This window comes from Procambarus clarkii, unplaced genomic scaffold (assembly GCF_040958095.1).
Source record: "Procambarus clarkii isolate CNS0578487 unplaced genomic scaffold, FALCON_Pclarkii_2.0 HiC_scaffold_106, whole genome shotgun sequence".
NCBI lineage: Eukaryota > Metazoa > Arthropoda > Malacostraca > Decapoda > Cambaridae > Procambarus > Procambarus clarkii.
Window position 1 is genome coordinate 3,686,136 of NW_027189139.1, and position 15,284 is coordinate 3,701,419.

The following is a 15,284-nucleotide window of genomic DNA, read 5'->3' on the forward strand; positions in this document are numbered from 1 at the left end:
ACTACCATCCTCAAATATATCCTACTATTATCATGTACACTCTACCACCCTCAAGTACACCCTACTATCCTCAAGTACACCCAACTATCCTCAAGTACACCCTACCATCCTCAAGTACATCCTACCATACTCAAGTATATTTCTAATATCCTCAAGTACACCTTACAATAATCAAGTACATCCTACCATTCTTAAATACATCCTACCACACTTAAGAACATCATACCATCCTCACCTACACCCTACCATTCTCACCTACACCCTACCATTCTCACCTACACCCTACCACAATCAAATACATTCTAACATCCTCAAGTACATCCTACAATACTCCAGTACATTCTTCAATACTCAAGTACATCCTACCATATTCAAATACATCCTACCATACTTAAGTACATTCTACCACACTCAAGTACATCCAACCATTCTCGAGTACATCCTACAATTTTCAAGTACATCATAAAATAATCAAGTTCATCCTTCATGCTCAAAAACATCCTTCCATTCTCAAGTACATCCTTCTATACTCAAGTACATCCTACCATACTAAAGGACATCCTACCATACCCAAGTACATCCTACCATCCTCAAGTACAGCCTACAAAACTCAAGTAAATTTTACTATACTCAAGTACATTCTACCATACTCAAGTACATCCTACCATTTTCAAATACGTCCTGCAATCCTCACGAACACTTTGTTATCTTCAAGTACATCCTACCATCTTCAAGTACACCCAACAGTCCTCAAGTACATTCTACTATCCTCAAGTACATCCTACATCCTTAAAGTAATTCCTACTAAACTCAAGTACATCCTAGCATCCAAAAGTACATCCCTTCATCCTCATGTACATCCTACCATACTCAAGTACACCCTACCATCCTCAGGTACATCCTATCACCCATTAGTAAATCCTAAAATACTCTGGTACATCATTCCATACTCAAGTATTCTATCATCCTCAAGTACATCCTACTATCCTCATGTACAACCTACCATCCTCAAGTACATCCTTCCATCCTCAAGTATATCCTACTATCTTAAAGTACATTCTCCCATCGTCAAGTACATCCTAACATCCTCAAATACATCCTACCATTCTCAAGTACATCCTACCATACTCAAGTACATCATACCATCCTTAAGTACATTCTATCATCCACAAGTACATCCTACCATCCTCAAGTACATCCTACTACAAAATAAACTTGAATGAAAAAAATGTTACTTGCCGAAAATGTAATAATTTGACAAATGGAGAATAATAATGATGTTTTGACTTTTTTGTCAAGGGTAGAAATGTCTACTTATATATATAGTAAGCTCTCTGAAAAACTATATATAAATATCTTTTTTATTTTAAGTATGATGTTTTACATAAACGTCTTCCATTCTATATATATATTTATTTATTTATGTGAGTGTAGTGCAAATCATGTAATGACATCATGAATGATCATGTTTCAATACTTGTTATCATGTTAATCATGTATCATGTTACTTGATCATGTTGATAATGTTGCTGCTGGTGGTAATGTTGATCTTGTGTGATGTTGCCAGACACATATGATGTGGTGGTGACATCTGGCAGCCTAGCTGAGAGCCATATGCCTGTTCAAGCCATCGATGAATTTATCCGGATCACCAAGCCAGGTGAGAAGCCTTAAACTGTATTCCCAACACACCCAATAACCATTACATAATACAGTGTCAGAAGTAGATAATAAATAAATAGTTGCAGTACCATATCACTGAAATATCGTTCCTTGTTTGTAATTGTTGATCGCCTTTACGTGACCGTAAGACAGATAAAGTTCATTGTCCATCTACAGTGTTTCATTAATTTTATGTGAAATGATTGATAACTGTGGATAAATCTTTCATATGAGCCCACTTCACCTCAGGGCTCCCTGAGTGGGACTAGACACCAGGGCTCACTGAGTGGGATTACACATCAGTGCTCACTGAGTGGGACTACACACCAGGGCTCACTGAGTGGGACTAGACACCCGGGCTCACTGAGTGGGACTACACATCAGTGTTCACTGAGTGGGACTACACATCAGGGCTCACTGAGTGGGACTAGACACCCGGGCTCACTGAGTGGGACTACACATCAGTGTTCACTAAGTGGGACTACACACCAGGGCTCACTGAGTGGGACTACACACCAGGGCTCAGTGAGTGGGACTACACACCAGGGCTCACTGAGTGGGACTACACACCAGGGCTCACTGAGTGGGACTACACACCAGGGGTCAGTGAGTGGGACTACACACCAGCACTCAGTGAGTGGGACTACACACCAGGGCTCACTGAGTGGGACTACACACCAGGGGTCAGTGAGTGGGACTACACACCAGCGCTCAGTGAGTGGGACTACACACCAGGGCTCACTGAGTGGGACTAAACACCAGGGGTCAGTGAGTGGGACTACACACCAGCGCTCAGTGAGTGGGACTACACACCAGGGCTCACTGAGTGGGACTAAACACCAGGGGTCAGTGAGTGGGACTACACACCAGCGCTCAGTGAGTGGGACTACACACCAGGGCTCACTGAGTGGGACTACACACCAGGGCTCACTGAGTGTGACTACACACCAGCGCTCAGTGAGTGGGACTACACACCAGCGCTCAGTGAGTGGGACTACACACCAGGGCTCACTGAGTGGGACTAAACACCAGGGGTCAGTGAGTGGGACTACACACCAGCGCTCAGTGAGTGGGACTACACACCAGGGCTCACTGAGTGGGACTAAACACCAGGGGTCAGTGAGTGGGACTACACACCAGCGCTCAGTGAGTGGGACTACACATCAGGGCTCACTGAGTGGGACTACACACCAGCGCTCAGTGAGTGGGAATACACACCAGGGCTCACTGAGTGGGACTAAGTAGTGTAAAAGGAGACACATGGGGAATAAATTTTTCAGAAACGGTTGGGCACTTCCATGTCGACTCAACCCTGGCGGGCGGATTCGACCAAAAACTTGTTTTTGGTGGTTAGGTTAGGGCACGCAACTGGCTGGCTGGCTGGGTGGAGTGGTTGTCCGATCCCCCCAGGGGTACCCAGGGCCCACCACCCAGGGTGTACCTGAGGAACTGGTGCCCTATCCTAACCTGTTTTTTCACTTTTTGTCTCTTGCTTTTAAGATGAGTCTAAGGCGTCAAGAAGGGGGTCTCTACTTATGGAAGGTACCGAGGATGAATGTTCAATAGATGAAAACCAAAAAATACACTGGTGAAAGGCATATAAACGTTTTTGGAGTATTTTAATGGCATGAGCAAAATTCACGATTTGGGCCGGGGGTGTGACCAGAGTACTATGGTATCAATTTGGGGGCTCCTACTTATGAATAGATCAGAGGGTGAATGTTCATTAGATTCAAACCAAGAAACACAGTTGAAAGCGTATATAGAAGTTTTTGGAGTACTTTAATGAGGCTATGACTGAAGAGTACAGGGAGCCCTTGGCACCGCTCCATTTTCTGTAATGGTCAGAGGTGAGCGGTGAGAACGGGGCGCGATTTTTTGACCAATCAGGAGCAGAGTAGAAAAATTCTCTTTCTGTCCCAGGGTCATGGGCCAATCAGGTGAAATTTTCCTTATTTGTCGCGGGGGTGTCACGTGACATGATGTCGGCAATAGGGACCCCCTACCTATGATTACCCCATTGGGGTCAAGCATAGAAGGGGGGGTCAAGATTCCTTACAAAGACCAAGTTGGATATTTAGGTGTAGTAAGCCTTATCTTGAATTTGCATGATACTGTGGGGTACATTGACATGAAGGGCGAGTCATAGAACAGGATCTGCATGTGAGATGGGTCATATCAGGGTTTTTAAGAAGTTAAGATAGCTTTAAAGAGTCCTGTGTGTGTGCTTGATAGTGGGTAAATGTTCAGTCAATAATTCTCGTGTTATGAATCTGAATGAGGGGTCCTAGTTTGCGTTCTAGTCGTAAAATGAGTTCCTTAGTATATTTGCTATGGAAAATGAGCTTTCAGTACTCTATATAATTTGAAATGAGGTCAAGAAAGACATGTTTATGTGTGAGAAGAGTCAGGTTGGAAACTGTTTATTCCAGTCATCCCCCTTGGCTTTGCTCCGTTTTCTGTAGCCAAAGTAAAGATTCCATTTTCTGTGGCATTCAGTTGATTACTGGTGAAAAAGGCATGCTTGCATTTGTATGGTTCTAACCTGTTTATAGATTTTATAGATATATTTGTCGGGCCTTAAATTAGATTTTAATATGAAAAATAGCATCAAATGTATGTCTATCTTTTGTAATAAACGTTACAAGCATTAAAAATATCTGTGATATTTCATAGAATATGAAAAGAAGGCAAAATAGTGGGGCCTCAGCCATATTGTGTTGGGTTTGACACTCCAAACATTAATTTGACACATGTAAATATACTATGAAGGAAAGTAGTTGAGTGGTTTAAGCAATTTAATATATATTAGGAATCTGTTCATATTCTGCATTAAATTGCATTTTTTAGCATCATAGTAGTTCATAGCTATTGTGGTGGGGTCCCCAATAACTTCATGTAACGTTTCGACTGGCACTATCTGTTGCTATGAAATGCTTTTTGATATCATGTGTAAAAATTTAAAAGTCGACTCCATCAGTTGCCTTTTATGTCAGTGGTGGTATATCAAGCGCAAAGGTTTTCAGAAAATGTTACACCTCCACCTTTCAAAAAGTGAAAAGAGGAATTCATTTTGGCATTACTGTCATTACTTTGGAAGTTTTTAATGATAGCACATGCTTAAACAAACTCGCTCGCAAAAACAAACTCATTTTTTTTTGGTTCAACTTACACAAATAAACCCAGGGCTTTCACATTCGCGTAAAATACTTAGTCCCCCCTAAACTTAAACAGTTGCACAATCTTAAACACATTGCTAAACTCTTATACACAAACAAGAACTCAATTTTTAACTTACACAAATAAACACGGGCTTTGCACATTCACACACAAAAAAATGCTTAGTCCCCCCTAGACTTAAACACTCACAATCTTACGGTGCTTTAATTGCCAAAGCCTTCCAAACCTGCACTGGGTCGTTAGTCATACATAGAATCAGCAAGAGCCCACCTCAGTCGCTCACGCGGGCAATAGACATGCTTTTCGCCCAACTGTATTTATTTAAAATAATACGTCAGATAGAAAAGAGTTTCGCATTGCTATTATATTTACCTTATAAAGCCTCTCTATAAAAATGATATGCCACTGTGTATTATGATTGTTTTATAATAAATATTGCATAAATACTTACGCGATTTCATAAACAAAAAATTATTTTAATGAGCCATGTTTGGAAGGCATCATTATAACAATAAATATAAACTTTTAAACTAACTAAAAATATGTATCTCGGTGGAAGATTTATTCGTCAGGATATATGTTATTGTTTAAGAGTTTCATTCTGTATATAAAAGTTGCCAATATTTTCAAAAAACTCTGGCCACAAATTTTTTTTTAAGGTTTTCTAAGGAAGTAAATCTTGCTTCCTCTCTTTCTCCCACGTGTTTCCTCACTTGGAGTGGATGCAGAGTAACCTTCGTGCAAGTCCTGACTTAGTTCCCCAACGTCCAAGCTATTGAACATTGCAAAAATTTCACTAAATGATGCGGTATTTTAGTTGCCCCCTCTAATTATAGAGATTTTAATCTCTAAACATTTGAGTGCCAAGAACAACTCTCGTGCAGGCCCACGTTCAGTTCACGACGTTCAAGCTTTTGCTATAGTAAATGTCTCTTAAATGAGGCCGTATCTTGCCCGGACCAACTGTTTTTGGATCAATTGTAACCCATCCTGCCGCAGTCTGCTGGATAGAAGGGCAGTGGGCCTGATAAAAATAAAAAAATAAAAATCATATAAATTGTTAGACTAGCTCTTTACATATGCTAGTTGTTTAATTTATTAACTGCTACTAATGCGATGATGATGCAAGAGGAGCCAGTACACATCTATGGGTCAACCAATAAAAGCAGCAGACTTCTAGATGTTACTACTGCTCAGCTTAGCCCCCACTGGATGGGCGGCAGTGCGCAGGAAAAACAGATAAATTATGACACTAGCTCGCCACATATCCCAGCCTTGATTTTAATATAGAAAACTGCACTTGCGATCTTTCTCGTGCCACATTGTTGATGTGTGACAATGACCATTGGATTTTTTTAAAAACTAGCTCATTAAGATTGCGAAAACTTGCTTTAGCTAAATGAATTGTGACGTTCTGACGCTGAGGCCCATTATGCATCGCTGCAGCCCTTTCCGCTACTGCCCGCAAGATGGGATTGATTGATTGATGAAGATTAAGCCACACAAAAGGTGGCACGGGCATGAATAGCCCTTACGTGGTGGCCCTTTTGAGCCATTAGCAGTATCAATAGCTGATACTGGAGATCTGTGGAGGTGCGACTGCACCTTGCGTGACAGGTGATGTCGACCCCCCCTTGGCAAGATGAGAATAGGGGGGCTGCATTAATAAAATGAATTAAAACTAACATTCAATTATATATTCTCAAACTTATGCAAAAAAAAAAAAACTTTACAATCACATTTGCAAACTTGCACAAATTAATTTTGGCAATTTCGTTTACACATTATTTGTTTGTTTTTCTTGCTTGAGCCAAAAAATGAATTGTTGGGTTCATTACCAGAGTCCATTTCCCACCTTGGTTACCCTTCCCACTACCCGCCCCACAAGATGGGATTCATAATAAATGAACTAAACTAGCATTCAATTATATTCTCAACAAACTTACGCAAACCCCATACAATTACATTAGCAAGCTAACACAAATTCATTGAGCAAGTTTAACTATTTGCATACTTAGCGTCATTATATATGGAATTCGAAAAAAGAAATTAGCAGAATTCAGAGATAACACCATCAATGGAGTCCAAGAAATATGCATGTACTTCATTCATAATGATGCGCTGCCAGGAATCTTAGCAAAGTAACCAAAATATTTGCTTACTGTATGTATGTGAAGGATGCACATGACTCTCCGGGTAGGTGGTTGTGGAGTGAGACCAGCAACTGCAGACTTCCCATAGTCGTAAAAATGCCTTGCATAGAGACCGTTGCAAGCCTCTTGTTGAATCACTTAGGGTGCATATATGTGTGTGTGTGTATGTAGCAGTGACAATCGCGTAACGAGCTTTTAAGAGATTGTCACTTACATAGCTAAACAATATGTAGGGTTCAGTTTCCAAACCAATTATGCGGCACTCGAACCCTTTTCCCCCCGCTACATGCGGGAGATCCCTTTTATTTTCAGCTAAAATATGCATTATATTCAGGTGGTTCACCGTGTCATAGCACAACCAAAAGCTCAATATACTCCCCTAAACTTTCCCTATCCCATCAAAATTTAAAAAAATGCATTTCCAATATATATATATATATATATATATATATATATATATATATATATATATATATATATATATATATATATATATATATATATATATATATGCGAACAAGCCAGAATGGTCCCCTGGACAATATGCAACTGAAAACTCACACCCCAGAAGTGACTCGAACCCATACTCCCAGAAGCAACGCAACTGGTATGTACAAGACGCCTTAATCCACTTGACCATCATTATGGTCAAGTGGATTATTAGTCCTGGTCATTAGTCCGGTCGTGATGGTCAAGTGGATTAAGGCGTCTTGTACATACCAGTTGCGTTGCTTCTGGGAGTATGGGTTCGAGTCACTTCTGGGGTGTGAGTTTTCAGTTATATATATATATATATATATATATATATATATATATATATATATATATATATATATATATATATATATATATATATATTAAATATGACCAAAAAAGTAAGATTAATAATTCTAACACAAATTTTTTCAATCTTTTGTACATTTCTTTTCACTGTTGGAGGTAATTCAAAAATCAATTCTCCAAAATTCATTTTTATTTCTAGTCTGACGCGACACTTGAGCGCGTTTCGTAAAACTTATTATATTTTCAAAGACTTTAGTTTACACATACACAACTGAATAGAACTTACACATCTCCGATTTGTTTATATCGACATTTGAGTGAGGTGGATGGGGTGAGGTGGTTTTAATAGGGTATTAAATTCATCAACACAAGACAGAACACGGAACAATGGGTATTGAATGGAAGTGATTGTAGAAAGCCTATTAGTCCATATTTCTTGATGCTTCTATATTGGAGCAGAGCCTTGAGGTGGGTAGAATATAGTTGTGCATTAATTGGCAGTTGATTGCTGGTGTTGACTTCTTAATGTGTAGTGCCTCGCAAACGTCAAGCCGCCTGCTATCGCTGTATCTATCGATGATTTCTGTGTTGTTTACTAGAATTTCTCTGGCGATGGTTTGGTTGTGGGAAGAGATTATATGTTTCTTAATGGAGCCCTGTTGCTTATGCATCGTTAAACGCCTAGAAAGAGATGTTGTTGTCTTGCCTATATACTGGGTTTTTTGGAGCCGTTGAGTCGCTTTGCCAGTCTGTACGTGGGTGTGGGTATCTGGCTAATGATTGGCCGAAGTGGGTTTCCAGGCTTGTGTGTCTAGACACACAAGCCTGGAAACCTGACGCTTTAAAAGAGACCAACGTCGTCTATGCCTTCAAATGCCCTCTTGGGGACTGTAAGCTCCAAAAAACCCAGTATATAGGCAAGACAACAACATCTCTTTCTAGGCGTTTAACGATGCATAAGCAACAGGGCTCCATTAAGGAACATATAATCTCTTCCCACAACCAAACCATCGCCAGAGAAATTCTAGTAAACAACACAGAAACCATCGTTAGATACAGCGATAGCAGGCGGCTTGACGTCTGCGAGGCACTACACATTAAGAAGTCAACACCAGCAATCAACAGCCAATTAATGCACAACTATATTCTACCCACCTCAAGACTCCGCTCCAATATAGAAGCATCAAGAAATATGGACCAATAGGTTTTCTACAATTACTTCCATTCAATACCCATTGTTTCGTGTTCTGTCTTGTGTTGATGAATTTAATACCCTATTAAAACCACCTCACCCCATCCACCTCACTCAAATGTAGATATAAACAAATCGGAGATGTGTAAGTTCTATTCAGTTGTGTATGTGTAAACTAAAGTCTTTGAAAATGTAATAAGTTTTACGAAACGTGACGGTAACGCGTTGGTGTTCGGCTGTTTAAGGCTAGGGGTATGGCCTCGTCACATAGTTATAAAAAAAAATAGAAAAAACTGGAACTTCGTCTGTGGTAAGGTAAGGAGAAGACACACAAAACACAAGTAAACTTTAACAATGAAATTTTAATTACGTTAAATAAATCAAAACATGAATAAAATGCACAAACAAATTCTTATAATAAAATCAATCAAAATAATAAGAATAATTAAATGACACAATGAAAAGTTACGTTAAGGCAAAATAACAAGAAGTGCAATACAAAAGTTAAGTGGGAGGTGTTGGAATATTGGCTTAAAGCCACCACTCTTCTCAGTACACGCTAGAGTCTAGCTGGGAGGAGTGGTGACAACGAGAGCACTGAACATTCTGAAGTCTGGGGTCGAGGCGACCCCAGACATCAAGTAGTATGGGGGGCGGCGAGGCAGGTGCAGCCAGACCGGCGACCAATCAGCGGAGCCGTAGCGATCAACGGGTAGTTTGGTGGTTGGAGTTCGAACAGGTGGCTGGCTGCATACGTTTTTGCTCACCCTGGCAAGCCTTGCTGGTGTTGTTGTCGTTGTTGGACATTTCTTCCATAGTCTTTTTATATAATTGTGAAGACGTAATTATGGAGGGAAGAGCAGGCTCAATCTCTTGAAGGAGATTATCGTCACAACTCTCCCCCGAAGCCTGCGGTTCTGGAAGAAGTACGTCGTTATGTGGTGGAGTATATTATAGACTGTGGGTTGGTTGGTGTTGTCGTCGTTGATCCTTCTCTATGGACAACCCAACCCACAACTCGGCAGAGTGCTTATACTAGGAGATCACCCTTGGCGCTTCTGGCTCTTGGAGAGGGGCTCAACGTCACACGTTTAGGGGATGCGGCTCCAACACTTAGCCTCGTTGTCACGTGCACACACCCACTCGAGCCGCTGTGACTCCCCACTCTCTCCTTATGAGATATGATCTCCTCAATCCCCTATGACTTACTAGAATTACCTCTTACCCTGTCCACAGCAGTGGTTCTTGGTTCTTTCTCTCTCTCTCTCCTTCTTTACTACCTCCTGGGAAGCCTCACTAGGACAAGGGCAAACACCAGCAAATTGTGACACATTTACTGGACAAAGCACATACACGATACATACACACATATAATAATAATGAATCCTATACTCTATAATATCACAATCAGGTTGCACTCCAACACCTTCAGAACTCTATTATCAGCTTATCAAGTGGTATCCTATCTCCTGGTTCACCACCTGATACTATTAACCTCCTCAAGTTGGTCAAACCTACATACACTGTTGCACTATCAGCAAGATAATATATATATAGAAAAACAGCATTTGAATGCAATAACATATATCAGTATAAATGTTCATTGATACACAACAATGATTAATCGATCACTGTCAGTCCTCATGCACATACATCTGTAGGTAATCAAGCCTACGACTGCAACTCTAAACTTCAATATAAAAACTCCTTGACATAAGAATGCAAACAGTCACTCACCTCTCACTGCGTCTTGCACGCTAATGACAACCAAACACTATCAACTCCCTACTAGTAATCCACCAGAACTTCCCCTTCCACCTCTGGAAGTTCACAACCCTAATATCCTTAGGTTCTTCCGGGCTTCACTACCAGGATCCTCTGCAGCTCCTCCAGGCTGCTATCATGAAGTTTCCTTGTGCAACTACGGTGCTTCACCCTTCTGTTAGGTTCTTCCACAGCTCTCTTGACTGCTACACCACCTCTACAGAAGCACGTGACACTCCTCTTCACTGCTGCTTCTCCTCACAGCTCGAGGTCCTCTGCTCCACTACCTTGGAGTCTCATCAGCTACATCATCTGCTGGCTTCGAAGTTCTCAGCAACTTCTTCCCCAAAAGACAAACCTGCAACCCATCGACACTCCAATAAAATGTTCCCCTTTAACACATAAACAAAAATAACCGCACAATATGCTTGCCTCAAACCTCTATCTGTCCTCTACATACAGTGAGAGTGGACTCCCCCGTTTTGGGCGGGTCCATACTCCACCTCGCCTGGCGGCGGTGTCCTCACTCGCTGGGAGGGTCTTCCTCCATCCGGAGCCAGGCTCCCTCAGTCGTCCGCCAGCGCTCAGAGGGGACGGACGTCGCTCCGTGTTCCTCCCTCTCCACTCTCTTATTTCAGGCTTTCTGCCTTATTAAAACATGCCTAACTTATAAATAAACATTGCTACTGTCGCTGGGCACACGACCAACTACAAGTGATCACTATGAACTGGCGTTTATCGTGCTTACCACAGATTAATTGGTCGAGGGCGCTTTCCCTCTGACGGCGTCTGGCCAGGGCGCTCCACACAGCCCACAATAATGCTTCTGGGCGATTTAATATCTGCTCGTCGACCAGGACTTGAGACCACAACGTTCCCAGCTCGATTCCACAGCTGGTACGTCCGCACACTTCTCTTCTCTTCGAGATATATCACTAGGGGTTCCCTTCTGGCGGGAGCTCAAACGGAGCGCGGCTTCCCCCTGCGATGTCTGGCACTCAAGTGAGGTCAAGGTCCTCCAGAAGCGAGCCTCACGCCTCCAGCAAAATGTCCACATCTCCTAGCCAGTCATTTATCTATTTCCTTACTTACTGCCCATAATCTTAAATTGTTTTACATATCCAACCAGCCATTTTTCATATGGGTTATCACCTCAATATTTGCTAGACCTTCTAGTTAGGTCAGGCTTGCTGAATAACTCTCAAGAAGGGAGACTCGTTTCTCCTGCAGGCTGAGATCATAACACTCCCCTCCCCTTATTTTTGAGAGTTATTCCAGTGGCAAAGCTCGGGATAATACATCCGCCACTACACTGTCTCGTTCTTCACCCCATATACTCTCTTAGGAGTCTACAATTAATCCGTTGCACCTTGCAACATCTGGCTCACAACTCTCCAGAAACACGGTCTTCTCATAAACGATTTGACTTCTCTGGCACCTCTTGGCTAGGCTGTCCTCCCTGGACGCCTGCACTCCATCGGTCCACTCTACTTATTGTCTCCACCCTCCGTTTCCTCGTCTTCTTCTCTTCCCGTCCAGAGTCAGACATCTGCTGTCTGTACCTCCTCTGTCGTCTTCACTCTTCCATCTACTGCCATTATACTTTCGTCTCCTGTCATCATACTTCACTCCATCGTCTTCACCGACGATTCTCCCTTTCGTCTCCTCATTTATCCGAGACCTCATCCTGTTCGACCTCCATCGAGTCCTCGGCTTTCTTCTATTCCTCCATGCTTGTATCATTATCCTCTTCTCACATTTCTCACCTCTATACAACTCCATTTTTTCTCCTTCAACTCTTCTTCGTTCCCTAAAAGTTTCTTCGAGCGCTGTACTACACTCAACAGCACTCGACCGTACATGTTGCTCTACCTCTCCCAGAGTGCTCGTAAGCATCTCTCCACACATACTGTCTCTTCTCCTTTCATTTTCCCGGCTATTACTCTTCTTCATTATTTCTCCTCCACGTTGTCTGTGAAACATGCCAACTCTTGACATCTCAAACAACTTACCTCCACTATCCCTATGCCTCTGTGCTCGTGGACAACTTGACGCTCTACTCCCGTCCTCAGTATGTCCACATCTTTCCTCATTCCTACTCAGCACAGTTGCATTCACCTTCCGACCCTTAATTTCAGCAGTCTGGGCTCTACTCAGGTCCGCTCTCTTCACAGTATTCTTCTTCGGCTGGGTCATCCTCACTTTCGACCTCACCGAGACTTCATTTTCCTTGGCTGGACCTTCATCAAACAGCCACGCTATGTCTACGTCAATATCTTCCACCGGCTGAATCGACACTGTCTCACCTTCTCCAGTGTCTTCCTCGTCGGCCACCTCTGCCTTCGTCACTACCGAGACAGGGTTTTCAATGGCTTGGCGGTCTCCTGACTCATCTCCTCGGATGTCAGTCAGGTTCACACTCTCAGGTGTCCCACCCGTGCCGTGGCCTTCTGGGCACTCCTCTGGCACAGTCTCCGCCATGACTCTTGTCAACACCTTTGTCCCGCACAAGTCATTCCCCAAGATCACTTGGACTCCTGGAACAGGTATGTCGGGGCACACTCCCAACATCACCTCTGCCGACACATATTCCGACCTTAGCTGGACAGTACAAACGGGCATGTCACTTTCAGACAACAACCCATATACTTTCATCTTCCCACTGCCAGCTAACCGTCGATCATTCCCAATCAGGCTTCTCGCAATCAAGCTCTGATTAGCTCCGGTATCTCTTAAGATACCAACTTCTACCTCAGGTTGGCCTCCTACACTGATCCAACCTTTGCTCATGAACGGCCTATACCTCTCGTTCACTAAGTTCGCTCTCTGTGGTTTGTCTTGGAACACATTGATATATTTGCTTCGGGGGTCACACATGGCCAGGGTCACAACTCTCTTGCCCTGCCGACAATCTCGCATCACGTGACCCAATCCGTTACAATTGTAACATCTCATCTGGGAAAAATCTCTTCTATATGTACCAAAGCGGCTCTGACTCTGCCCACTCGTATTGGAGTTCCTCGGGCCAGACGTACTACTCGTACTCTGTGGAGCTTTACTGGATTCTTGATTTCCTGGATACCGATCAGTTTCTCGTTTTGCTCCTCCATCTTCACTTTCAGACGAAGTGCGCGACCTACTCTTCTGAGCTTTAGGGTACTTACTTTTATCTGCCCATTTATCAAAATTTTTCTCACCCCAGACTCTCCTGGGTCTCTCATAATTTCTTCCTCCCCAGACTCCATTGGATCTGCCATTGCTGCGTCTCACCTCGCTTCTCACTCTGTTCTCCCTTAAGCTCTTGTATGCTTCAGTAATCATATCCGCCCTATCTGCGGCATCTTTCACCCCCATTATCCCTGCTTCTTGGATCTTGAACTTTGTTTCGGGATGCATCATCTCCAAGAACTTCTCCATGACCATCAGTTGCTTCAGGTCAGCATAAGATCCAACTCCAGCAGCCTCAATCCACTTCTGGAATCGTCTTTCCAGATCTCTTGCTGTCTCAGCAAACGTACATGCTCCAACTTTGATCATTTCTCTGAAGCGCTTTCTATAAGCTTCTGGGGTTAACTGAAACGAGCGCAATATGCTGCTCTTTACTGTGGCGTAATCCTGGCACTCTCCCAGTGACAATTGGGTGTATGCCTCCCTGGCTGCACCGGTCAATCTTAACTGGACCAGCTGGGCCCATTCCTCCTGTGGCCACTCCTTGATACTGGCTACTTTCTCAAAATGCTCGAAGAAGCTCTCTGCCTCTTCGGGAACAAACAAGGGAATGTCCTTCTCCCTAACCCTAACATCTGGTGGGTGTGATACCTGGGTGGTGCTCTCTGGCAACCCATGTTCGATCCTTTGCTCAGCCAAGGTTCTATTCGCTTCTATCTGCATTTGTTTTGTTCTCTCTTTTTCTTTTTCGACCTGGGCTTTTTCTTTTTCTATTTCCAGTCTGGTTTTCTCTTTTTCTTTCTCGGCTTCATTTTTCATCTGGAGTTCTAATTTCATCTTTTCCAGCTGGAACTGTCTCTCCTCACGCTGTTGTTGGATCTGGAGCTCTAACTGGAATCTCTCCAAGCTCCTATTTCGGCTACTCCTACTACTGCGGCTACTCTTGCTGCTCCTACTCGATCCCTGGGATCTCACTTCATCCTGCCCATCATCCTCCTTTCTACTTTCAGCTCCTTCCTGGGCTCCTTGCTCTGCCGCTTCATTTTTGGCTCTTAATTGCCTCAGGATCTCATCCTTCATCCCAGCTACTTTAGATGCTTTCAACCTGATGCCACATTTTTCTGCTATTTGTTTCAATTGATCCCTCGTGCAACCTTCTAAATCCTCAGGCTTGCCTGACTCCACAAATGCTTGCACCTTATCCATCTTTGTCCTGTGAGTCTTCCCAAGAGAGAGAGTATACACCTGCGGTCACACAGTTTATCTCAGCAGGGGTGTACAAATCCACTCTTGGACAGGGTGTGGGTGTGTCAGTTCACTCTCCCGGACACAGGCCCCCAATTTATTATAGACTGTGGGTTGGTTGGTGTTGTCGTCGTTGA

The 15,284-nt window shown here is 43.0% G+C and overlaps 1 protein-coding gene across 1 annotated transcript in view; it reads left to right on the top strand.

The window, feature by feature from the left end:
• LOC138360291 (methyltransferase-like protein 27) overlaps positions 1-15,284 on the top strand; it is a 73,117-nt gene that overhangs the window by 22,019 nt on the left and 35,814 nt on the right. The window contains exon 4 of the mRNA XM_069320205.1: positions 1,568-1,660. Within this exon, the coding sequence (XP_069176306.1) occupies positions 1,568-1,660 (93 nt within the window). The remainder of the gene's footprint in view (positions 1-1,567; positions 1,661-15,284) is intronic.